Source organism: Agelaius tricolor, unplaced genomic scaffold, assembly GCF_023055355.1.
Source record: "Agelaius tricolor isolate 1412-34295 unplaced genomic scaffold, bAgeTri1.0.p SCAF_8, whole genome shotgun sequence".
NCBI lineage: Eukaryota > Metazoa > Chordata > Aves > Passeriformes > Icteridae > Agelaius > Agelaius tricolor.
The window spans coordinates 32,641,572-32,668,218 of NW_027269268.1; the positions used below are offsets into that span (position 1 = coordinate 32,641,572).

At 39.0% G+C, this 26,647-nt stretch overlaps 1 protein-coding gene across 4 annotated transcripts; it reads left to right on the plus strand.

Moving 5' to 3' along the window:
• FAM149A (family with sequence similarity 149 member A) lies at nucleotides 1-26,630 on the plus strand. 4 transcript variants are annotated; one of them, XM_071432249.1, is made up of 14 exons: nucleotides 1-295; nucleotides 11,689-11,799; nucleotides 12,752-12,884; nucleotides 14,391-14,533; nucleotides 15,291-15,416; nucleotides 15,573-15,749; nucleotides 17,556-17,746; nucleotides 19,140-19,294; nucleotides 20,426-20,529; nucleotides 20,738-20,956; nucleotides 21,270-21,384; nucleotides 22,059-22,187; nucleotides 22,546-22,627; nucleotides 23,451-26,630. In XM_071432249.1, exons 1-14 carry the CDS (start codon nucleotides 45-47, stop codon nucleotides 23,522-23,524), a joined length of 2,010 nt encoding a protein of 669 aa, XP_071288350.1. In that variant the 5' UTR covers nucleotides 1-44; the 3' UTR covers nucleotides 23,525-26,630. The 4 variants fall into 4 exon arrangements, with proteins under 4 accessions (XP_071288350.1, XP_071288351.1, XP_071288352.1 ...); XM_071432251.1 differs by lacking the exon at nucleotides 1-295 and adding an exon at nucleotides 9,566-9,696; XM_071432250.1 differs by lacking the exon at nucleotides 11,689-11,799 and having other exon boundaries at nucleotides 18-295.
• Nucleotides 26,631-26,647: the final 17 nt, after the last annotated feature.

Genomic DNA, 26,647 nt, shown 5'->3' on the forward strand with positions numbered 1-26,647 from the left:
ACAGGGCTTGCGGCGCCGGGAAGGGGCTCCCGTCCCAGCCTGCCATGAAGGTGGCGGCCCTGAGGGCGGGCGCCCTTCTCTCCAGGCTGCGCCGCTCCCCGCCGGCCCCCAGCCCGCGACCCCCGTCCGGCGGGGGCCTCGCCGAGGGCAGGGGCGGCTGCACCCCGTCCAGCGAGACGGACAAGGAGCCCGGGGGGCGGGTGGCGGCCAAGGGGCTGCTCATCACCCTGCCCGACATCGGGGAGGAGGCGGCGGCCGAGGGCGACGAGGCGGCCGGCAGCCCGCAGCTTCCCGTGTGAGTGAGCGCCCCGCAAACCTGGGGTACGGGGGAGGTGTGCGCCCCTCACTGCTGGGGCTTCCTTCTCCCTGACTTTTTCTGCCTCTGGGCGTCCTGAGAGGTACCGAACATCTCCGTGGGCAGGGTTTTCCCTCCCCGGCAGTATGCCAGAAGCAGGGAAGCGCATCTTCACGGGCAGGAGCGGTGGCTCGCACGGGCTGTGTGCGTGCGGCGCCGTAAGGAACGAAGAGCTGGAAAACGCTCGCGGTTCCGCGTGGAAGGGACCGGAGTCAGAGCCCGGCCCTGCACGGAAAATTGTCCCGTCCCCACCTGGGGATGCGCAGGGAGAGGAGCCGAGGTGCAGAGGGCGCGCAGGGGATGGTGAGCTTGAGTAGGTATCGTAAAGGTCCCTCACGCAGGTGTGCGAGTTGTATCAAGTTCTGTCCCGAGGTTGCTACTGCGCATCAAAGCAGATATTTCAGTCACTGCCTAGTGAGGTTCTAAAGTGTCAATAACAGGTGTGAAACTTGGTTTGGATGCTTCTGTGTTTAATTTTCAAGTCCCACCTTGAAACGTTTAAGGTTTGCTGCATATAAAAGAAGCCTGTTAAATATGTGCTTCCATTTGGTGATATTTTGCTACAGCAAAGGTATACTGAAGAGGTTTCTTAGTCTATTTAAACCAGAGGAATTTATAAAAGTGAGCAACAGTTGCATTACTGTGTAGGTGGAATTTTTCATACTATTACAAAAAAAAAAAAAAAAGAAGGTACTGTATATATTTCATAGACATCTATAAATGCTGCTTCTGTAGTACTAAACTATGCTAACCTTTACAACTGACAATCAGAAGAACAGTAATGTTTTGTTAGGTGTTGATAGGAATGAATGTGTATTTAAGTTTTTTAACTCTAAAGGACTGGAATCTCTTTTAGTACACTTAAATCTTCAGATGGATTTTGGAACCTCTGCTTTAAGTTCGGTTTCCATGTAGGCTAATATTTAAAGTAGGAGCACAAATCCTCCCTGACATGCTTCTTTTATTTCCCTCTACTCCCATCTAGAGCTTTTTATTTTGTTTCAGAACATATTGTAAGCTCTTTCAGGCTTAAAACTTTTACTGTATTTGTAAAATAGTAGCCTTTTATGAATAGGGAGGTTAATCTGGTTTTATGTGTAGTAATAGAGCTCTGTTTCTAAGATGCTTTATATAAACAATGCCAGAACAAATCAGTGTTATGTCCCTGTAATTTCCCCCTAGCTACTTATTTCTTTCAGTACCAAACATAAAGCCAAGTAAAATGCCTATGATTTCTATCATTAAAAAAATTTGAAGAATGGAATCCACTCTTAAAACAAACTGACTGTATTGGGATGTAGAATAAACCCTATTATTTTAAAACTGATTGTGTCCAGCAAAATACTCATTTTGACTTGCTATTGAACCACTTCTAATTGATATCACCTTGTTATCCCCGAACTTAAGCTTTTGTATGCATGGTGGCATTTCAAATATTTTATTAATAGCAATAAAGGTTATACTGATAAGGTATTGTCTGTCTTCAAAAAACAAAACCAAACCAGAAAGAGGTAGAAGAAGGAAAAAAATACATCACTGACAAGGAAAGTCTATACCTCCACATTAGCATTTTTTTAATTAGATGGTTTCACTTAAGCTTTTAGAAGAAGCATCTTAATTAAATATTGAAAACCTTAGCATTCCTTGCTTAGAGTTGAGATGAGAATTTGTGAGTTACAGAATATGATAATGCATTATTGATAGTTATACACAGGAAGCTTTTGCCTACGTAAGTAAAATTCCTTCATTTCAAGTTTTATTGCTGTTTAAAATTATTTAGAAGACCTCAATGGCTAGTGTATTTTAATTGATAGCAATCTATGATGAATAATTAGTTAATAAAGGAAAGGATCCATTTTATATCTTAGTTAAGTACATACAAGCTGATAGCAATGACAGTACATGGATAGTGCAAAATTGTGAAAATCCAGCACTGATTTCTTTCTATCTTTCTCAGATATGCTAAATTTTCTGATTTCCACAACTACCAACTATTTGTCCTAGTAATGCATAGGGCTAAACTATGGCAGTATTTTGTGAGATTTAACATTTGCTATTTATTTACATAGCAATTTCCTGTTCTTCAAATTGAAGGAAGATTTATAATGAATAAATCTTTTTCTTCATAATGGAGAAAGAAATTCACAGTTTTTTAGTCTTATTTGAAAGAAAATATATTCTGCTAAAAAAGACCATGATATTTCTTGAGAGAATATGAAGATGCCTTATGCTACACTTGCAACAATGTTAATGTACCAAGATACACGGATTCCTTTTTAAAGAAACATTATTATTGCTATCCTAACATGTTGCAATTAGGTAGGTGAGATGACATAACAACCCCTACCTAATCTAAAGATAAACTGGGCAAAGCTTAAGTTATGTTGTTTAGGGGTGGGTAATATTTTGTAGAAACTAATTTTGCTGCTCCCTATTTTCAGAATGGTTCTGATACATGGAAAAAAATGTTTGTGAACTAGGTATGAGAAGTGTAGCTTTTTCTGTGATGTACCAATATCATTATCTTTTGTCAATTTTTATTTCTCGAGGCTCAAGCTTTGGGTTTCAAAATTACTAATTACTAACTTTGAAAATGTACATATAAGTAACCTGATGAGCTGCAGTAGAGGGTGGGAACTTTGATTCCCTGTCTCCTGTTTTACCCACTAAAAGCAATAGATCTCTTTCACACTGTAATGCATACTAACCTAGATGGGGCATTGTAGTGTTACCAAGCTGTCACTTCCCTTATTGTACTGATCTAAAAGAGCAAATATAGTAATGTGGTGGTTTGCTATGGTCTATTTTTTCATTGCAATTAAGTGTACAAGAACTCAGAAGTAAATTTTAATTTCACATGGTGCTACACATTCATCTACACTCTCTAGATGGATGCAACTAAAAATAATTACTAACATTTAGTAATATTGTATATAAACCTCAGTTTTTGGAAAATGTTAATGGGCTTCCAACAATGGTTTGGGTTGCAAGGGACCTTAAAGATGATCTAGTTTCAATCCCACTGCCATGGGCAGGGGCACCTTCTACTACACCAGATTGCTCAAAGCCCTGTCCAATCTGGTCTTGAACACTTTCAGGGATGGGTCATCCACAACTAGTCTGGGCAGCCTGCTCCAGTGCCTCACTACCCTCAGAGTAAAGAATTTCTTCCCAGTATCTAATCTAAACCTGCCCTCGTTCAGTTTAAAGCCTTTCTCCCTTGTCCTACCACTACGTGTCTTTGTACAAAAAGTCCCTCTCCAGCTGTCCTGCAGGCCCCCTTTAGGTAGTATAAGCCTTCTCTAAGGTCTCCCCTTTTCTTCTCCAGGCTGAACAGTCCATGCACTCTCAGCCTGTCCTCATAGGAAAGGTGTTCTGGATCTCTGATCATCTTCATGGCCTTGCTCTGGGATTGCTCCAAGGGGCTGACATCCTTCTTATGCTGGGGGTCCAAGAGCTAGATGCAGTACAAGCTAATCAACTAGAGAATAAATGTGAAGAAAAAAAAAGGCAACCACAGAGCCCTAAAACCCAATGAATCTCATTTTAGCTCTAAGTCCTTTAATTGTTCTTAAAAATAGAGCACTTGTGTTGTTTGTTGGAAACTAAGATGATATGTTTACAAGCAGGCATTTTATTTCTGATCCAGTGCTCAATAAACAGGATTATTAAGTCAACTATGAAAAGAAGAGGAAGAACCTTCAGTCTTCTTTGTTACTCTTAACTGTTGTGAACTCCTCTAAAATTTTGTGAGTTAGGGGACTATTTCTTTTTAATTGTATTAAAGTAGAATTCAGCATGCATTGTTCATGGGAGTCATGCTTTTAGTTAAGGTTTGGGCTCGTAATGGGCTTTTTTTTAATCAATATTTTTCATAAGGAAGAAGATTCTTGGATAATGCAGTAGTTTGGTGAAAATTTGTGGTCTTTTCAGTGGTGAGATTATTCCTGTCAGTTTTGTCAAATACCAAAGGAATTAGAGATTTCTTGTCTCACAAAATACATGACTGACTGAATCAGTCAGTCTTTTCTCACTGTTGCTACAGTTTTGTTGGAAAAGTTTGGATGTGGTGTGAATGTGTACTTGTGCATGTATGTACACTATATGGATAACAGTGTGAGGATTTCTGTGCTGTTTGGAGTCCTTCACTTGAAAACATATGTTCATAATGTTCACAAGCTGGCATGTGATAGTTTTTACATCCTTACTCTGATAACTTCTGTCTCCTGAGTAGATGCTGTGTTTTTAATTCAGTGTGAGAATGATGCTGATAACACACTGATGTTTGATTGTTGCCAAGCAGTGCTTACCCCAAGTCAAGGACTTTTCAGTGTCCCAGGCTCTGCCAGTGAGGAAGTGCACGAGAAGCTGTGAGGGAGCATGGCTAGGACAGCTGACCTGAACTGGCCAAAGGGATATTCCACACAGGTGGTGAGCAGTGGTATTGTGCAACTGCTTGTTTTTTATTTGCATTTTATTGCTCAGTCTCTCTCTGTGTTTTTTAGGAAAGGAGTTGTGGTTATGGGATTAATAGAGGATCATTACTTTGTTTTTCAGTAGTGCCTTTCTTCTAGTACACAACCATGGAAGTCACACTATAGCAAGAATAGAGGAAAACTTTCAGGTCCTCAAATCTGTTTGGCTACATAATGGTTTAGCAATATGATTGCACATCTTGACATCTCAAGCCAGGGGTGTTTGTGGTTACAGAGGAAGGAGAAAAGTATTTAGTACACCCAAGCATGTGCAGACTAAGGTGTCCCCACAATTGCAATGCTTCAGTCTGTACTATAGAACTGTCACATTTCAGTTTATTTTTGGTTTTTGTTTTTTTAAATTCTGAAAGGATAAAGTTCTGCACCTGTTCTCAGTGATTCATTATATGTGCAATTTTCTTCAGAGATCAATGAACAGAAGGGAAAATATGTTCCAAACTCTATGATGTTATGCTGCTTAAGTCTGATTTAAAAAAAAATATTTACTTGTTTTCCAAATTTACATAAAAAGAATACACAGGGAAAGTCTTGTGGATTACTTCCAAGTGTTTTGTTAGGGTGCTACTCTGTCCCTGCCTGTTCAGACACTTGATCCTGCAGCAGTAAATGCCTCATATCAGATCCAAAGAAATAAAACACCTTCTCTAAGACACTAATTAGCAGTCTTTATTATTGCAGTTAATTAAGATGATAGTATTTTTCTCAATGTTGATTCATAATTTATATTAAAAAGTCAGATTTACTTCTATAGTATCTTGCACTCAGAAATTGTTTATATTTCCTATAACCAAGAATTATACTTGCAGTTACATTTTTACAGTGAATCAAAATTACAAATAGATTTAAAATTATATATATAATACCTTGCAAGCTCATGCCATCTTGAATGCATTTCAAAATTACAAAGCCTTAAAATTTGCAGAAGAATAAAATTACTATATACAAAAAAGCCTCTCTTAAAAATTGGAGCAGTTTATTCTTAGTTGGTTTCATAAAGACAGGAACAGAACTCAGCACAAATCGTGGTTGGAAAAACTTTAAATTTGTTTCTGAATTCAATATGAAAATGTCTAATAGAGACACTGCACTTGATGGAAATGATGGCCTGCTTTTTCTTAAATCAGTGATTTAAGAAAATAATTGCATTCACTTCTTTATTATTTTTCTTCACTCCAGATGAGATAACATGTGAAAACCTTGACCCTAAGGGGAAGCAGGTCTTGGGTAAAAGAGGTGATTTTGGGTGCACCTAGTGAGCACTCTGTGCAGGAGGCAGCCACAGAGGACTGATGAACTGTAGATGTTGATGCAGGCAAGCACAGAGAAACTTTCATGCTTTTGTTCCAATGCTACCTACATTTTGAACCAAGTGAGGCTTTTATGTTTATTTACAAATAGAATTTTAGCAACATATGAAGAAAATTGACATTGTGGCAAACTATGGTAACTTTGTCAGATCAAAAAGACACAGGAAAAACTCACCAAGAGTTCAACTGTACAAATGCTCCCAAGGTAGCTTGATCATCAACACATCAGTAACCCATACATGGCTTCAAAGACAGTAAGGGACATTTTTGTAAGAGGAAAGAGCCAATCAGGTGGTATGATTAAACACTATCAGTGGAAAGACTCTGATAAAGATTTTTATTTTCATGCTTCAGATATAGTCAGTACTTCATTCATTGATCAACAGCCAGATGACTGAAAGCATTGAAACACTTCTGGCAGTGCTCATTAATAAAGATGAGAACAAAATGAAAATTATCTCCAAGTCTGAAGTGACACTCTCAAATGGAGACATGCTATAATTTTTTGGAATGTATTTTTGCTAGCTGTCAAGCCTCTGGCATGTTCAGTAGGAGCAATGATAAAGACGTGTTGCTAGAAGCTAAGAAGGTCAACATTTACTATATTACCTTTCAAGGCAGGTTTTCTTTTTCCTTCTCCTTAATAAGCCATGTCATTTCTAAACAAACTAGCCAAACATATTATAGCTGCCTTAAAATAATTTACTGCAGAAAAGATCCTCTCAGTCTTGAAAAAGATGTGTTTTGTCAAGCAATAGAGGGAGAGCTTACCATGGCTGACTGCAACCAAGTTGGACAGATGACTACCTGACCTAGAAGGAAAAGGATGTGTGTATTTCTTACGAATTTTGTATTTTCTGTGGTATAAATATTCAACTACAATACTGCCATGCATGGAATGTTGTACGTTATCAATGTGGAACGTAGCCATGACATGTCTGTTTCTTGCTTGCTCTGAAGATGGAGCAGCATTAGCTGGTGAATGTGTGGAAGGATCATTTTGTGCAGTGACAGTTTTTCAGTGTTGTTTGCAACAAAGTTTGTATGTTCTGCTCAGTGAACATGATACTGATCAGGAGTGTTTATTCACTTCCATGAAAATGCCCCTGACAGGTGGGTACTGTGTTGAGTGAGCCTTTAAAGAGGAATATTTGAGCGGGCTGGATTTGTGGCATTACACTTCTGTTTGCTATATCACTTCAAAGAAGAATGAGAAATAGACTTCCATGGTAATTGTGCCAGACCAGTTTAAGACAGATTGGTGATTTCAAAATATATTTTTCCTGCAGATGTATTTCCACATTTATGCTAGAGAGAGCTTACAGTTTAATTTTTTTTATATACTCTGACATCAAAGTTTTATAGAAATCTGGCATACAAATAGTAATGTCTTGGTTTTACAAACCAAGAATGGGATAGACAAACAAGCAGAAAGTGAGAATATGAGTGAAATTAATAAAGAGACTCATTAAGGTTGGAAAAGACCCCTAAATCATTAAGTCCAAGCATTAACCCAGGACTGATGTGTTCTCTATTAAACTCTGTCCCCAGGTGTCACACCTACACTTCCAGGGTTGGTGATTCCACCACTTTCCTGAGCAGCCTACTGCAAGGCTTTACCACCCTGTCAGTGAAGAATATTTTTCTAATATCCAATCTAAACCTCTTCTGGCACAACTTGAGGCTACTTCTGCACATCCTGCCACTTGCTGCTTAGGAGGAGAGAACAGCCCCTTGCTGTTTACAAACTCCTTTCAGGTAGTTGTAGAGAGTGATAAGGTCCCCCTGAACCCTCTTTTTCTCCAGGTTTAAGTGCCCCAGCTGTAAATGGTAGATTAAAAGATAAAGCATGTCTTGTTATGAGAGCATGATGTGGTTAGTATGTTTACATTTGCTACAAATCACGCTTCCAAAATAGTAAAGAACATGTAAAGATGTGAAATTTAAGAAAATTAATTATTTCAGACAACAAAGCAGTAGTTTAATTAGAAATTAGGATATTATACCTTGTTGGCAAGGGAGCAATGCATAATATTTTCTATTGGGGCTGTGGCTACAAAACAGACTTTGAATCATTTGTTAAAAAGGTCTCATAGCATGTGTGACAGATAATAAAGTTAGCATTTTTCTCTATTAATTGACTTTTCCAAACTCCTTTGGTTGAATGTCTTTTGGCAATGTCCTTTATTAGTTCTCTCCAGTTCCAAATTAGAGTGATGGAAGTAGTGTTAATACTAATAATATACTCCTTCACAATTATTTATCCATATAATTGTCATTGTGTTGGTTGGAAAGGGAGAAGGGGCTTGGTTTAGAGAAATGCAAATGATATTGTGGGGCTTTGTAGTGGTAAGGTGTGGAGGTGACCACTGGCTGAATCTTGTTGCTGTAATGACAAAAAAGCCTTCCAAAACGGTTGCACAAAATTTAACTCTTGCTCTCCACTGTGGAAATATAGGAGAAGGTGGAAGGTTAAAATTGCATTTTCTTAACCAGGACATAATTTTCTATTCTAGATTTCATCTGCTTGGATAAGTTTTTCTTAACAAAGGACTCTATTATTTTGTGTGCGCATGTGTCTGAAGTGTTGGACAAACCTGCTCCTATAGAAGAATGATTGCTAAGAACAAGGAAAGTTGTAATAATGCATGCAGTTTCTTAATGATTTACTGACATGGAAGAATGGGCCTTTGAAGAATGTGGAACTTTCCTTACTGAACAGGTTTAAAAAAAATATTTTATCATCAGAGAAAAAATGCTAGGCATTTTCTATTTGCCTTTCTTAGTGAGCAATATTTTGTTTGGTTATGAAACTTTAAATGTCATTTAAATGCTGCTGTTTGATTTCCTGTAAGGTGAGGCTTCATATGTCTTGCTTTTTCAGTCTTAATTTTCAGCATATTTAATGCTGCCTTTATTTTTATTTTCTCTTTCTTGTATTTTCTTTTTGCTTATAAGCATATCTGTTTCCTCCTTTAAGAGATGCTTTCTGCAAAATACGTAGACACCAGAGTTTTTATGTCCTGGAGCTAGAGATGAATAAAGCTAGTGGATTACTGGAGCTAGTGTAAATCTGCAGCTGACGGTCTATGCTCTGCCCTGACCCGTGCTAAAGAAGATCGGGGACGTGCACAGGGGTAGTTCGGAGGAGAACTCAATTAACAAGGGAAAATCTTTATGTAGCTGGCCAGCATCGCATAACCATTGTTCATCTACTAAGGCGAGAGAAACCTTCTCTGTTCAGAAAGACCAAGCTCGGCGTTCTTTGGCTGCGTGTTGCGAGGCGAGAGATGGGGAGATCGCACCGCTCCCGCCCAGGCTGAGGCTTTAGCTTTTCGTGGGGAGGCCCGGAGGGGTGCGAGGCCTTGCGGCGGGGCGTGGCGCGGCGAGCCGCGGGCGGTGCGGGTGGGCGCTGGCAGCGGGCGGTGCGGCGCTGCCGCCGCCGAGGCGGTGCGAGGGGCGCCCGCCGCGCCCCCATGCGCAGGGCGCGGGGCGCCGGCCCGCGGGGCGGCTGCGGCGGGGGGCTGCTCGTCCTGGGGTGAGCGTGGCGGCGGGGCCGGGGGCTGCTCGTCCCGGGGTGAGCGTGGCGGCGGGGCCGGGGGCTGCTCGTCCCGGGGTGAGCGTGGCGGCTGCGGCGGGGGGCTGCTCGTCCCGGGGTGAGCGTGGCGGCGGGCCGGGGGCTGCTCGTCCCGGGGTGAGCGTGGCGGCGGGGCCGGGGGCTGCGGCCCGTGGCGGGGCGGTGTCCTCCGCGGCCCGCCTGCCGTCCTGCCGGGGCGGCGGGAGCGCTGCCGCGGTATTGTCGTCCCTGTGTAATGCCCGTCGCTGCGGAGCTTTCGGTGAGCAGCTGGGAGCTCTTCCAGCTTCTGGTGTCCGCTTGCCAGCGCAGGGGAAGTGATGCTATAGATGTGCTGGGAGGAGTTTTTCCTATAGTTTTATTATATTGCAATAATTAACCGGCGCATCTAAGGGCGTGTGATCCAAGGAGTCAGGAGACGTAGTACAACAACATGCAGTGGAAAAATGTGGCAGAAACACTACTTTGCTCCAGCTCACATAATGAGAAGAGGATACAGCCTGAAGTTGTGCCAGGGGAGGTTTAGCTTGGATATTATATGTAAGCAGAAGGTAACAGTAAGTGGTTTCCTCCTCCAGTGATGTTTCATAGGAATCCGACCTGAGCAGTTTGAGCAGGTAAAGAGCAGTGAAGTGTTAAACCTTGGTGGTGGTATTAAGTTGTGGAAAAATACTAAGAGCAAGGGTCAGGTATGAAAAAACATTGAAAGACCTTATAAGGCTCCCTGAGCGATAAATAACATGGCAAATGTTAGAGAGGGATGTACAGGAAGAGAAGGAAATAGCATTCCATGTAAAAGATAGACTGTGGCCTCACTGTTACTTCCTGAGAGATGGATTTTGGTGTTAGGACAAAATGAGACTCAAGTCATGGGACTGGACTTATGAATATTCATAGAGCCTCCTGGTGCTTACTGGCCAAAAGCAGATGCCTAGGGAAGAGATAGGATATGAAGTGCAAACACATGGAAATGCTTTCCACTGCTGTTTTACTAGCCTTGAAGAATTTTAAATTTAAGGTCTTCCCTGATGTGAAGTTCACGCTGATTGTAGGTTTTGCTGTTTTCTTAACCAAGACATAGCAGTAGGATGTGTGATGTGGTCCATTTGAGTGGGGAGTTAGACTTTGACATATGTGTCTTTGTAATATGTGTAATGGAAAGGTAAATATCAGAAAGGATAGAAAGAAGACAGGGCAATCCTAACTGCTGCAGGGCCAACCTACAGTTCTTGTCTAAAGAAACGAAGAAAATTCACGGAACTGTGAGCTGTTTTCTTATAGTTACTCATTCACAAATGTACTTCGATGCAGTCATGCTGCTGTGAGGGTTTTATGGCATGAAAATAGGTGAAGCAATCAGTTGTTCTAAGTGCTTCCAAGGAGCACTTTCACACATCTGTGTATGTTCTGAAGAGCTGGGTTTAGCATATTAATGACCCAACTGCCTGCATCCAACGTAATATGTAATTATGAGCAGTTATGTAATTATAAACAATTTCCATCTAAAAAAAAAACCCCAAAAACTCCCCAGCAAAAAGCCCCACCCTCCCAAATAAAGGAAAAAAACATTCCTTCATTAAACTGTTGTATGGGCAATTATTGGTTTGTGCCTTTGCTCTGTTGTTGCTTTAGTGCGATGCTGATTCATTTGTGTGTGCTTCTTGCAAAGTTTGAAGTGCAAAATCCAAGGAGGATGGCAGTGGAGTAAAGCAAGTCTCACAGTAGAAGTACATTTTTTTAAACATACTTTTGTAAGTAAGGCAAATAAAAGCTATTTGTTTGCTTCAAGCAAACATTTGTGTTGATGGATAGGACTGAAAAATTGAAAAATTCAACAGAGTAGTTGTCTTCCTCCTCTTCTCCTTTCCCCTGCCCTCCTCAAACCCCCTCCCTTCCAGTGGAGATGTGAATTAACCTTATTTAAAACTATGGAATATTATGTTTCTGTGTTTATAGGAAGGGACTGTCCAGAGGTTCCCCAAATCGGTGTCTCTCTGGAAAAAGTGGAGTGTCTCTTCCATCAGTTTTTGCAAGAAATGTTCAAGAAGCCATTGACAATTATACCTGGTATACATGTACTTCTGAAATAATACTTAATTAACTTACTTTTGACTTAGATATTTCCAGATTGGAGTTAATTTTCACTAATCATTCTTCCAATCATTCTCATGGATAATAACTGTTGCACAATATAATGCAGGATACAAATTGACCTAACCTGCTGTTTAAAGGGTTTGAACTTTATTCCTGGTTTGTGATATGGATTTAAGTATTTTAAGACTATAGTAGAGGGCACCGATTAGGTCTGGAAGGGAAAAATTTTAATCAGACTTCATGATTAAATTGAAATCATGCTCGCCAATGTTGCAGGTTAGTTAACTTTCAAGAAATTTTATTCCAGATGACACTGGTTAGGATTTCCCTGCACATCCAATTATCACTGCTTTCCCTGCATCCTGGGATGGGTGATAGCTGGCAGGGACCAGCTAGAACTTTGGGGGCTTGAGTTGCTGTGGCTCAAATTTTAAAGTGCACCAGATTTAGCAACATAAAAAGCGCTGCATAGAGACATGTAACTCAGTGCTATTTGAAACATCTGTAGAGATCTTGTGCTTAGTTTTGCAAAAGTTTTCTTGTGGAAGCTTCTAATGTGAAAGAGTTAAAGAAACCTGATGTTATCTTCCGTCTGTTTTTCATGTGATCACTAGCTGACATGGAGAAACCAAAATAATTGTTTGAGCTGGAAACATAGATATATGCATATAATTATATTCAAATACATACACACGTTCATATGCATATTTTAGAGTGCCGTACATTTGCAATGGTCTATATGCATGCAAAAACTTAATAGTGTAGAAGGAATTGCCTTTGAGACAGTAAATAGTACTAATAGGAGCATGTATTCACTCTACTTTAAACTATCCGCTTGCACCATTTACTTGATTAGTTTCTTTATTTAAAATATGTTTATGCAGAAAATACATGTGTTCTTCATTTTAATTTGTCTTCTTTTCAGTGAGACACTTTCATCACTTTCACCTAGTGGTTGCACAACACCCACGGAGCTGAATAATTCTTGGTCTGGAATAAACAGCTATACTACTAGTTTGTCTACTGAAAGAAGTTCGATTTACTCCTGGAGGGATGATGTATGTCACAGAAACTTTTATATTACCCTTTCTCTAAATATTGTAGAAATACTAGTTTTTTACTGATGTTGGACATGCAGCACCTCATCCATAATAGCCTAATGAATAAGTGTATTAATTGAATATTTAAAAAATAGTTTTACTTGCATGTTGGTATTGGTGCAGCTAATGTGTAACAAAGGAAAATGGAATAAAATGATAAATTATGAAGTTTGGGGAAAACAAAGCTGTTTTACTGAAGAAGGTAGGCTTACGTTTTTGAGTCCAAGCAAATGATAAAACATGTCTTTTCAAACACCATATAGTGCAGGCAATGTCTAAATTGAACTTTTCTCAATGTTTTCAGTTATGAAGTACATTCATGAACATGCATATAAATTTCCCAGTCTTGGAAAATATTTAGCTCTTACGTGAACTCAGTTATTTTTTGTAGATGATGCAAAGAGAGGTCTTACTGTTACAAAGGCTGACCTCTGAGGCATACCTGGTGCAGGCTGGAAGTTGCAGCATTGCAGTTGCTGCCACTTTCATTTCAGAAAAACTTCTGTGGCTGGTAGTGGTAGTTCTGCCATTCTTTTTGCATAATGCCCTAACCTTTAGGGTACTGACCCGACCTGTCGCTGCCAGCCCTTCAGGAGAAAGCCTGACTCTGGATATTACAGTAACCTGTGTGAGAGTTATTTTCTCATTCTGTGTGATCCCTTCTGTGGCCTTAAGTGCTTTGAGGCATTCAGCTGGAAGTGAACAAGCATAATTTGGGCCTTGAGTTTTATCAGTTTTGTTAGTGTATCAAAATGTCTAATGTACGTGGCAAATGTGACTACAAACAGTGCCTAGCTGAGAAACCCTCAGCCAAGTGCTTGTCTCCACATCAGTGGATAAAATCCGGCATTTCTCTACTATTTTCATTTGTCTTTGTGTTAACCTGCTATCTAGTTGCACTGAGTTGTAGGTTCAGTGAAGAAGTATGGAAGGGCATTTCTCACACGGACAGCTGTTCCCTAAGCCCTAGACTAGGTCCACAGGCATAAGGTGCTCCCTCTTTGCCCTCATAGCTGTTGTACTTAGTAAGGAAGAAGAAGAGCACAGTGCCCTGGGTGCTGGAGATGCTGGTTGTGTGTGTGCTTCACATTGGCACAGAGAATAAGCTGGGAGTCTAAACAACTTATAACGGTTGTTTCTTTTTTTCTTCTTTTTTTTTTAATAGGGCTAATTCTAGGCAGCTGTATGTTATATGTTAGTGTCAAAGAAATACAGTCTTGTAGTTCCTTTTTGCTAAATCAGCTTGTTCAGGCCAGCTGTATGGGATTTTTAGGTGTTTGTTTTTTGGGTTTTTTTTTTTTTTTTTTGCCTTGTGGTATATAAATTGTGTCAAAAATATATAGTCTGAACATGCATTTTGACATGCTCAGCCAAGTTGATTCATGTTGTTCTGTTTTTTAAATATTACAGAAATGTTAGTATTCGTGCATATTTGCTAACAACTATTAACTTTATAATATATAGGAATTTGATAAAGTCAACACACAGAGAGTGCATCAGTTATTTTGGGAGATTGATGAAATGCTGTTTGAAGGAAAAGTGACCTCAAAAACAGAGAACCTGCGGGCAGAATGTGCAGATTGGGTTAAACAATTTCCTCATATAAGGTAAGGAAATTCTTGCTAGTAGTAGTTTAAATCAATTACCATTGTAATTTGAATTTTTGGGGTACCCTCTTATGGTTTGGGCATCAGCAACACTTGTGCATTCACATCTCTGTCCCTGGGACTGAGCTGTGCCATAGCTGTCAGTCAGTCTGGGCAGTGGTGCTTTAACAACTGATGCCCTTCATTTTGATTAATAAAATTATTGCAGGCAAAGTTGTTCAGAAATTATTTTATTCTATAATTTAGTGTAAATTTTTTAGAGTTGCTTTTATCTTTTTGCTCTTCCTCTCTACATTATGCATGTTGGAGTTCACACATTTTCTGAACTTTAACTCTAGCCTTAACTTTCCAGGTAAACACTTTTGATTAGCCCTTTTACTCACATTGGTGGATACTGGAGTTGGATAAGTGAAGTCACAGATGTTACTTGTCTTCTGCATCCATTTTAAAATGTATCTTGCATAGTTTTTTCATAAGGAAGTGTGTTTACTTTTGTCTGGCTTTAGAACAATCTAACAAGTTTTACTATTTGCTCTTAAAATTTATAAACTCAAATCTCATCTTGTGTAAATCAGCTTAACTTTAATGACTTAAATAATAGGCAATATTAAAGTAATACACAAGGCTCTGGCCCCTCAAAGTAGATGTAAGTTGTGCTTTTGCATAGCCTACTGTTTGCAGGTGCTTGTATTCTGGATATTTGCATATGGCTAAGGTTTTCATCTATGACACTGCTTGTTCTCTCCTTTTTATTCAGGGTTCTAGGAAAGCAGCTCCTAGTGCCAAAGGATGAAGGCTTTCAGCATTTTCAGAGCAGAAATGATACCCATGTAGATACTAAGTGTGTACCTGGCCTCCTTGAATGTACTGGTCATACAAAAGAGTATGTTAATTTTTTAAAGTTTTAATTTTGGTCTTCCCTCTTCAGAAACATGTACAAATATTACTTTTGTATTACTGAAACATGTCAGTATAATTAAATATGCACTTTCTCCTTTCTTTGAATGTTTAATTCTCATTTTCTTGATATTTTTTTCAGGCTCTGCATCTCAGGCTCTAAACTGATCCCAACAGTATCTCCAATACATACATCACTGCATTCAAGTTCCAATAGGATTTCTGCTTCAGACTCAGCCACGTATTCCTTCCTGGAAGAAGAAATTTATGATGAGGATGGAAAAATAGAGGAATATCTTGCCTTTGACAACAAGGAACTGTAAATAACATATATGTATTTTTGAAGAATGTAATGAAAAAAATATCAATGAACTGAGTCAGGGTTACTAAACTGTGTTTCTCTTCTGCCCCTGTGTTCAGTAGCACAGTGGTCAGGATACTCACTGGGCATGTGGAAGATGAATATGTTGTCTTTCTAGTGGTTTAAAGCTCACATCTCCCATTTCAGAGGAATGTCTTAATTAGTTGTTTTGAGGTATTTGATGCATGGAGATTCAGTAAAATGAATATTTAATTTTAAGATTATTTTAATTTTGAGAATGAAGGTATCCCTTCTCCCCAAGTGAGTGCCTTGAGCATCAGGATATTTAGTGTCATTACATTGTTTGTGCTGTCACTGTCTGCCCTAATGAGTCTTAAATTCTTTCTGTGTGGAGTACAACAGCTTTGTGAGGAGAGCTGCAGGTTACAGCCTGCATTTAGAGCACTCTTGTGAGCGACGAATCATTCAGTCATCTTCTTGACAGTGCAGCCTAGGTTTCCTGTGAGCCAGTTGAATGTTCCAGCAGTTATGTTGAATGTTCCAGGGTGGATGAAAGATCATCATGTGCTGTTTTCTAAAAGGCCTCTAAAAGGGGAAAGCTTTGGTAGAACTCATTGGGCCCAAAGCACAGCTTTTTGTGTGCCTATGCACACTCAGAACAAAGACACAGTTGTTGTGAAAACCTGAGGAACCTTTCAGACAGAGACCATTCCAGTGTTCTTTTTGAAAGAGAAGACTGGGATTGCTGCCTTTTTAGGAAGTATTTAGGTTTAAGAATGCTCTCAGTAGTTTTATCTCTTTGTTTTAGTAAGTAAACAAACTTAACTTGGGAGGGAGACTTGTCTGAAGGTATGTTTCTCTCTTTTGTCTCCTTCATATGCTTCTTATTTCCTTCAGTTCTGAAATACCTTGTTCTCCATAACTAAAACATTAGGTGTTATAAAGCCTGACAGGAGAATAGCTTGGTCATTTTGTGAGTAGGATCAATCAGCCACATTTCACATACAGTTAAGAATTATGCAGTGTGGCTTGAGGAAGAAGTGAAGAAGTGACAGAGAAGACAAAGGGAGGTAGTAGAAACCAGTAGGAATTTGGAAGCATCTTTTTGATCTCCAAAAAACCCCCATTCCTTAGGAAAAAATTCAATGGCATTATAAGAAGAAAAAAGTTAAAATGTTCTTCCTCAGAGAGTGTACTAGAAGACCATGTTAGGAGACCAAGTTATGTTACTAAAACATGTTTCCCTAGAACCAGAAGAAACAGAAAAAAAATTAAAAAGCGTAAATGTTCTAACTGTAGTGCATAGGAAGGAGGTACTTACAAGGCTATGGGCTCTACTATTCTTGTCATACTGCAGAAATCCTTTAAAGTTGTTTCATCTTTGATCAATGGTGGAAAATTGCAGATGTATGCAGGTACACAGGGCATGCTGAGAAAGAAATTTTCATGTGAGAGTCCTCTTGACAAATACAACAGATGTTGTTGCCTGTGTTACTGTAAAAAGCATAGGATTTAGTCTCAAATGACTATGTGCCATATCTAAAACTTTTTCCTAGACATGTAGATCTTTCCATTGTAATGCCCTAATGGTATTTTTAAATTTTTCAATGGCAAGCAAATGAAAAAGAAATCAGTATATGTATTTGATAGGTTCTCTTCCCTTAGGTGAATTTGAGTTTGAATTTTTTGGTTATCTCCAGCTGACTGCCTTTTCTTCCATATGTATGTTTCTCTGTTGAAGGAGGGGGCGGGAGGGGAAGTCAATTCCCATGGGAATTCTTTTGAATTTGTTTCCTTTATTAGTGAGGATGAGATTTGGGAACAAAAGAAAATGCGTCTTTCTGAGAAGAGGTGTAAGCGTGGCATTCCCCCTGTTTCTCCCAATGCCTGTATCAAAGATGCTGTGGCTTCTGAAGTGTTTGATCATATCTGGAGCAATGTCATTGGAATGTTGGAGGAACTGATTAAAAAAAATTGGGAAACTAGTATCCCAGGTATTTGATATTTTCATTTGAAAATACGGTACTTGTTGAATCTAATTCAGAAAAGTCATCCTTCCCTATCTGCTTAAATTAAGCAAATATTCCAAGCTTTAGTTAAGATAACCAGTGCTGTAGAACTGTAACATATGTAATGCCTTGCCACAAGAATGTGTGCACACACATGCACCTAAAATAAAACTTTCTTCCTAATTTTCAGGGAGTTTTGTATGAGAGGTGTAAAAAGAAAAATACTGAAATAGCTTCATTGCAAGAGAGCATGTTTAAAAAAATAAAAATATTAGTCACTGGCTTGAAGATGCAAATTGATGCTGTTAGTCATCATTAGTCAGGGGATCACTGACAATGTGATCTGGAACCTAGGAATCAGTCTCCTAGTCCTCATTGTTTAAGCTTTAGAAATAGAAAGAACCCTTGGGTGGTCAGAATGTTAAATAGAGATAGACAGTCTTGCTGATGTGCAGGAGTTCATGACTTGACTATAGGATGAAGAAAAGGTGACGCATGTAATTTTATTTTATGTTTTCATATTCTAACAGACTGTAGTGAGGAAAAGGAAAAGCTAGGAAAAAGAAGTAGAAGTGAAAATCTGTTTAGTGTGCTGTGTTATCTCTGGAGGCTGAGGGGAATTTCAGTTCTTTCAATGTATTTTAAAAGGACAGAAGTAACAGAAGAATAACTGAGGGTGGGTCTTGGAAGTTACCTGTAATGTAAGGTACACTTGACCTCAAATATAAGAATACAACAAAGTAAGAAATGGCAAAACTTTTCTGAATGCTTGCAGCATCAGAACTTAATATTTCAGGTTTTTCTGTAATTTAAAAGTTCTTTTGACACCGCAGGTGGATTGTTTAGCTCTCTATATTATAGTTTAGGGAGGATCATTTAGCAATATTATGATAGGTTTGCCCTTTTATATTTTTAAAGGTTGTATAGGTAGTATTTAAACTAGGAAGGAAAAGAATTTGGGTTTATAATAGAAATAAGATGGTAACATATACCCAAAATGAAACGGTATATAGCTGCTTTCAGATGAGGCTGGTATATACATATATAATTTTTTTTTTTTTTTTTTTTACTACTTAGAAAGGAAAAGCTCTGGGGATTTTTAGACAGCATTTCAAAGGTCTTAGCTGTGTTTTCTTAAAAAACCACCTCTGAATCTACCTGTATAGGCCAGCTTGTATGTCAGTGCCAGAGAAAGCATAGACAAATGGAAATGCTTTCAAAACCCCATAATATATGTTAGATTTTTAAATAGCATGGAAATATAAAGCTATGTGCAACTCTTTATTTACTGTGTTGTATTGCTTGAACCCCAAGAAATGATGGCTGGTAAACACAGAAAATACTTCTTGTTCCTTCTACTTTTTTTGCTGTTGTGCAGAGTGTGACCAACAAATAGAAAAACTGAAAACTGTTACAGCAAAACTGCTGCATTTGCCAGCCATTCATATTACAGCAGATGCTGAGACCATTCCTCTTTCCAGAGGCTCTGAAGCACAAAGTGTATCTTTTGGAGCTTATTCAGTTTCATCACAGGTAAAAATAAAGCAAACCTCTCTGTCAAATGTTCTGTTTTTTGTCAAACCTTGGATAGTCTTGATTGAAACTTGAAAAGGCTCTTTTTCTTTATTTTCTCTGTTTTTTTTTTTTCTTCTTTATACCAATTAGGGGTATTTGAAGTAATTAATTTAAAATAAGGTTTAACTCAGTTTAATTCATTTTTTGTTTATTGTCAATTGTTTTTCTTTGGTAGTTCTTAAAGGTACAATTTACCACTAAGGTATTACTGCCATTGATTTGCAAAGTCTTGTTAAATTCTATTCTGTCCTTAAAAATTAATTATGCTTTTATTGTGATCCAGTAATTTCTTCATGGTAGAATTAAGAAGATAAACTGGGATGTGAAGTTGCAACTTGAAGTGCTTTTCTCACAACAATGCGAGTTTCAGACTCTCCCATTCCTTCTCATTTTCTTTGCATCTTGTGAGAGGGGATTCTGCAGTACATCCACTAGCACGCTGGCACTAGGCCTTACCTGTCTTTGTAGAAGCTCATGCTTATATTGATAAAATGTCGTATTTTGTCCTGCTTGCTGTCTCCTCCCTCTGTGTCCTGATTAGTGTATTGCACATTTGTTTCCTTTTTCAACCACTGCTTCTGTTTGTATTTTTTTTCTCCTGTCTCTCACTACTGAGTTCAAGTGACTTAATTTTCTTCCATTGGCTCTTTTTCCATGCTTGCTAAACAGTGAGATAAGGAACACAGGAAAGATAGCACAGCAGTCTTGGTTCTCCCCATGGGTGTGCTTTGTTCTGTTGCAGTCCTAGCAGCCAGGAGAAGTAAAATGCTTTGATAAATCATGCCCCCCCCTGTGCTGAGGGAAAATGAAAAGTTTGAAAAGAATCAATCTTTGGCTTCAACTGAAATTTATATTGTAAATTGAGTTGCAATTCAGTAACTAAATTACACAAATTTTGTTTATAAAAATATGTTGAAGATAAGCAAAAGAAAAAAAGCGTTGTTGTCCCATCTACTCCTGAGAATCATACTGAACCATCTTAAAAGGAACTATAGATAAAAAACAAGTAAAATACCTCTTGACTATGTGCTTTTTGAGATCTTCCTTTTAAAAAAGTAAAGGTTAACACGTAGTTGTTCCTTTTAATAGGTTTACCGTTTCTCCAGCAACTTATGTAGTGATCTGAGTGGTGTGATGACAATTCAAGCAAAACCCCTCCAACAGAGGCCTGCTGCCATGGCAGAAAAAAACCAGTAGGTGACATTGACATTTTAAAAATAGGGCATAATTCACATTATGTAAAAAATTTTTTGCAATTAGAAAAAAAATGGTAAAAAAGGCAGTGATTTTGTGTGATCTTGTGATCACTGATATGATAGTAATTTGCAGAGGTAGAAATGATGCAGTGTTAAACCCTTGTATTTCTTGATCCTAATTCCTTATTTCTTTTTCTTTCCCTAGGAATGAGCAAGAAGACAAACAGCATACCAGTACCTCCAGCACTCCAAATTCAGCACATGCTAGGTTGGGGAGAATTTCTGATAACAGTGTTCTCTCACCATCTCCGGCTCTGCTGGCATCTTCTAGGAAGGTACCAAGGTTACCTTCTCTCACCTCTGACCATCCCTGCTCAGAAGTTCCTAATATGCACAATGATGAAATCCGTAAAGGAAAAAAATTGTGAGTTTTTAATTTTATTCTTTTCTCAGAACTTTACTGAAATTTCACCACTGAAGGATTTTGAAAAATACTTGAGAACTAACCCATGATTTATTATTAATTGGAGAATTCAGAGGGAAGAAGAAAGCAAGCAGAACCATGATTGTTTTTGAGGAAAGGCATTTGTTCTACTTCTTTATTGCTGTATTAGGTGCTCTTACTTTCTGTAGCTGAGCTTTATAAAGAAATGTACTACTTTATAATTTCATGTAACTTCAATGAAGAAGTCTGTAATGTGAATGCTCCTAAAAGAGGAATCCTTAAAATTCTGTAGGGTTGGCAGCAGTTTATCTTCTGCTCGTGCGCCTGCGACCCGGAACAAGTTACCACCAATAAACTCCGAGACTGTTGAACAACGTGTTTCAGTACCTCGAATGCAGCAGAGCCCTGTAAGTTTTGTTCATTATTTAACCAGTGAAGAACTTCAAGCTATTTAGAAATAAATTATGCTATGTCACTTGTTGAAGTGAGTAAGTTTACAGCTTGTGTTAGTTTGTATTTAATACATAGTTTTAACGTGCTAATGTGTGTTACATTGGGGTGCAATTACAATGCAAGAGGAGGCAGTTCAAAACCTTAGGTCACAGACAGATCATAGTGGAAAGACTTGTCTGACAACAGAAAAATCTAGTTAAAAAAAAATCTTAAAAGAACCAACAAGATGACAAGATAGTAACCTTGCTCTTCTATGCATCTGGATTTAAATAGCTCTTTTCATTGTTTTATTCACTAATGTTAGGTTATAAGAATTAGAATACTATGCTGACTGAAGTAGAAAAGGCTAATAACTGAAAAAAGCCAGATCTTATATTGGCTAGTTTTGAAGGTTGAGGCAGTAATAAATCACCAGAATGAAAGTAAATTAGCATGTTGATATATCGATATGCCAACATAGAAACAGTCCTGCATCTGTTTAAAAAACAGTCAACACTTAAATTCGTGCTTTTGGTTATTGAAAACATATTTTTCTTGCTTTCTTGTAAACTTTTGTATGTCAACAGAAAAAAATATTTTAACTTATTCAATTGCTGCATTCTCTTAATGCTCTTCTTAATTTTCTCAGCATCAAGAACGATATACTCATAGCAGAGTGTCAAGTGCAGTAGCTGGCAGGGCAGAGCAACAGCCACTCAGAGAAAGAACTGTTCCTGTTGATCAATTTTCAAGACCCAACACAACTCATACATTCAGGGTACGTTACAGTGTAAGGGGAGACATGGAAAAAGGGAGGAGGTTTTCTTTCATGCCTGCTGTTGGTTTACAGAAGGTCTCATTTCTGACCCTCCTGACTTCTGATGTACAGGGATTCCTGCTATCTGTAGAGAGGATGATGCCAAAAGTCTTGAGGAGGGTGTGGTACTGTTGTATGAAGAATTTTTTTTCAGGTTTTGAGGGGGTGTGTGTGCTAGAAGTGTGCAGTTTTAGTGCTGTGTTGAGCTTTGCACTTTGGTAGGATCCAGTCTGCTGGACTAGATCATAAAACCATAATTGATCTCTTTCCGTAGATAAGTGTATCTCACTAGGTAAGAGTGTGTCTTTCCTTTGTACAGAGAGACACAACTCAGAAGAAGTCACTGACTCCCGTAGATTTCGCTAACCACAGAAGGACCGGTCAAGGATTTTTGATAACAGGTAGGCAAAGGAGAATGACTTGAAAGGTAAAAGGCCAACAAAACTTATTAACCCATCATACTGTCAAAAAGTCTAGTGCTTAGGGAGAGCCGTCTCAGCATAAAAGAACAACAGGTTTTCTTGGCAGGATCTTTTGAGTTTCGTTTTGAAGTTTTTTCTCACTTGTTCTGAGGTAGTCCTAACTCTTACGGGTAGGAATCCTGTGAATCTTCTTTTCCTTGTTATGACATGAAAGGGAAAAGGAAGAGAAAAAAGATTCAGTCTCATAATCTCATCTTTTTTTTTTTTTTTTTAGCATTTTGACATATTTACAACTATAGCAAGAGTAGCTGGTGTACTGGCAAGATATTTTTGCAGCTTCTAGAGTAGTACCACACTTGCATGCTTGTGAACTGCTGATGATAAATTTTATTTTAGGTCTGAAATTAATAAACTTATTTTCTGTAGAAAAAGTAGATTTGAAAATGTGCATTTTAAATAAAAATATAAAGCTCTCATAAAAAAATTAGTATTGATTTGCATCTCTGTCTTGAATTTACAACCCCAAAAAAAGAGACATTCAGTGGCTCATTTTCTTTTATTTTTACAATAAAGCTGACTGGCTAGGTTCCTGGTGTATCTGAGTTCTTATAAGTAATCTTTACTTGTTTGGAAGTTCCTTGAGTTTATATAATTATATCATTGACAAAATTATGTAACAGGTGATGTAAGAATAAGGGCAGGTTAGCAAATACTGATCTGAGCACATTGGTGGAAGTAATTCATATATAATCTCAGAAACTTTCAGAAACTACAACAATTAGCAATGTTTTATATTTTTCAGGTTCACAGAATTACTCCAGATCCTTTCAGAGAAATCCTCCAAACTCAAAGAAGAGATTTCAGATTGCTTCGTAACCCGTTTTAGGAAGAAACAAAACCCTCTGCCCTTATTGAAAGACTGAAGCACTAAATTTGCCACTTAGTATCTTGTGTAACAAAGAAGGTGTGCATATGCTGGTGTCTGCTGAGCCTTGCAGTCCTCAGGATGCCTGCATTGCCTTCTTTTAAAATTATTTGACCAGAGCTTAGATTAAAAATTATAGCAAAAGGAAATAAATGGTTGAGGTGTCTGCTCTGCAGTATCAAGAGACTGTGGCTGCACTTTCTTCTCAGGCATTCCTCCTTTTTATGCCTTTCCTAGTGAATTGTTTTTCTACCTATCAAATAAGATACGTTTAGAATATAATATGCTGTTCCCACTTTTTTGTTTCCTTAAAGATGTTCTAGTCTATCTAAATATTAGTCATACATAAAAATTATACTTTTAAACAGAAGTTTGCAGTACTTCCTCTTTAACTGCTGTTTTAACATTTCTCTATTTTTCAATCTGTCTGATTATTATTATATTATAATATTTTATCTCTTGCAAGTATTATCTGTACCAACCTTTTTTTCTTCCTTTAATTCTTTTGAAATCTCATTTATTGCTGTTCTGATCATCAGTAACCACGGGAACTGCTGGGATAAACTTGTTTACAGCAAGTAATGTTTTTCCTGCCAAGCCAAGCATTTATAGATGCTGAGCAATTGAACCACATGTTGGCAAATCTGTAAAACCATTCTCACTTTTTGCGATTTCTTGCACAAATGAGGAGAAGAGCAGAACAATAAGCTTCTGTGGCTTAAAAAGAAAGATTTGCTAATTACTAGAGCAGCAATGGATTGCTCTCAGGCGGCAAGAGAGAGGAAGAGGGATGTTTACTATCTACCAGAAGTATTTTAACACTTCTCCCTTTTGGTCAGTCTTTGGGCACCTGACAATCACTTGTCATCTTACATCCTATTAATCATTGTAGACTCATTCCAGGTTGGAAGGGACCTCAAGGATCATCTGGTCCAATCTTTGCTGGTGAAAGCAAAATCTGGATGAGTCACCATCACCCTGTCCTGCCGAATCTTAAGTCTTCAATGCTGGGGAATCCACCACTTGCCACATAATGGAGAGATTATTCCAAAGGCTGATTATTCTCATTGTGAAAAGTTTTGTCTTGTGTCCAGTTGGAATCTTCCAAAGCGTAACTTGCACATATCACTCCTCACCCTTCCATAAGACTCCTTATGAAAAGGTAATCTCCATCTTAGTAGACCCCCTTTAAATACACTTACTTATTACATGGTAATAAGGTGTGCCTAAGCTTTTTTCTTCCAGCTGGAGAAGTCCAGTTTTCTTAGCCTTTCCTCATGTGACAGGCTACCCAGTAATTGGGTCATCTTTGTTGCCCTTTACTGCACCTTCTCCACCCTGTCCATATCTTTCTTGTATAGCAGGGACCAAAACTGAACACAATATTCAGATGTGGCCTGACCAGAACTGAGTAGAATGGCAGAGTTACTTTATCTCTCTTGGCGTTGATGCAGCCAAGTCTTGTAGTGGCCTTCTTTGCTGCAGCAACAAACTGTTTGCTCACACTGAACTGCTTGTCTACCAGCACCTCCAGGTCCCCTTCCATAGAGCTGTTCCTTAGCCAGATAGATCCACAGCCTGTGCTGCTCTCCTGGATTGTTTTTCTATGTGCAGGACCTTATATTTGTCCTTACTGAACTTCATAAGGCTCTTGTTAGCCTAATTTTTCAGCCTGTCCAGGTTTTCCTGCAGGCTGGCTCTCCCTTCCAAAGTGTCCACTGCCTCACTCAGTTGGTATCACTGACAAACTTCATGTGGGCACACTTGATCCCATAATCCAAACCACTGATGAAGATACTGAACAGCCTTGGGCCCAGTATCGTTCCCTGGGGGACTCCACTTGTGGCAGTTGCCAGAGTGAGAGGGAGCAATTTACCACTGCCCTCCAGGTGTGGCTGGGCAGCCAATTTCCAACGCACTGCATGGATCACAGATCCACATCATCACATACACATTTCTGTAGGAGGAGGCCATGGGAAACCATATCAAAAGCCTTGGAGACATTCAGGTAGACAACGTTCACTGCAGGCCCCACATCAGCCAAACAGGTTCATTTGTTGTAAGAGGCAATCAGGTTTGTCAAGCAAAATTTGTCCTTGGTCAGTCCGTGCTGGCTTTTCCTAATGATGGGCTCCATTTGACTTGTAACAGCACCCAGGAAAATTTTTTCCATAGGTTTCCCAGGGAATGAAGTAATACAGATGGGCCTATAGTTTTCTGGGTCCTCTCTGAAGTCCTTGTAGACAGGAGTGACATTAGCCTTCTTTTAGTCTTTTTGGATGTCCCCCAAATACCACAACCCAAAAATTATGGAGAGTGGCCCCACAGCTATATTGGCCAACTTTCCTTGGTTGGATACTGTCAGAGCACATCGATGTGTAGAGGTCAAGCTCCTTTAATAATAGCTCACACACCAACCCTTCCTTCACAGATACTGGGTCTGTGTTTGCATCAGCCAGGATTTTTTCCCAAGGCCTGGAGCTGATGGAAAGACAAGGGTGAAGAAAGTGTTGAGTACCTCTGCCTTTTCAGCCTTGTTGGTGACTAATTCATCTCTCCTGTTAAACAGCAGGAAAATACTTTCCTTCTGTTTCCTCTTGTTTACATACCTGTCCTGGTTTCACCTGGCATAGAATTTATTTTCATCCTTGTACCTGGCACAATGCTGTGTTTTAAATTGGTATGAGAATAATGTTGATTACACCCTAATGTTTTAGTTCTTGCTAAGTTGTGTTTGCCCAACAGCAAAGACTTTTCAGTGCTCCATGCTCTGCCAGTGAGAGGTCCCACAAGAAGCTGTGAGAGAGCATGGTCAGGACAGCTGACCCCAACTGGTCAAAGGGATATTCCCTACCACAGAAGGCCCTGCTCAGTACATGAACTGGGGTGGGGGGTGGCTGGAAGGGACCTGTTGCTGCTTGGGGCTGGACTGAGGTCAGTGGGTGGTAAGGAATTGTTTTGTGTAATTGCTTGTGTTTCTTAGGTTTTGTTCCTCTCTCTTTTCCTGTTTTCATTTTACTTTATTATATTTCAATCATTAAACTTTTCTTTTCTCAACTCGTGGGTTTTATTTT

What these genes read in the sequence shown, in the direction of transcription:
- FAM149A (XM_071432249.1), top strand. Translation starts at nt 45, where the DNA reads ATGAAGGTGGCGGCCCTGAGGGCGGGCGCCCTTCTCTCCAGGCTGCGC. An exon ending in TTTACTCCTGGAGGGATGAT is followed by an intron (nt 12,885 to 14,390) that starts GTATGTCACAGA and finishes TATAATATATAG; the next exon opens with GAATTTGATAAAGTCAACAC. An exon ending in ACACAACTCATACATTCAGG is followed by an intron (nt 22,188 to 22,545) that starts GTACGTTACAGT and finishes TCCTTTGTACAG; the next exon opens with AGAGACACAACTCAGAAGAA.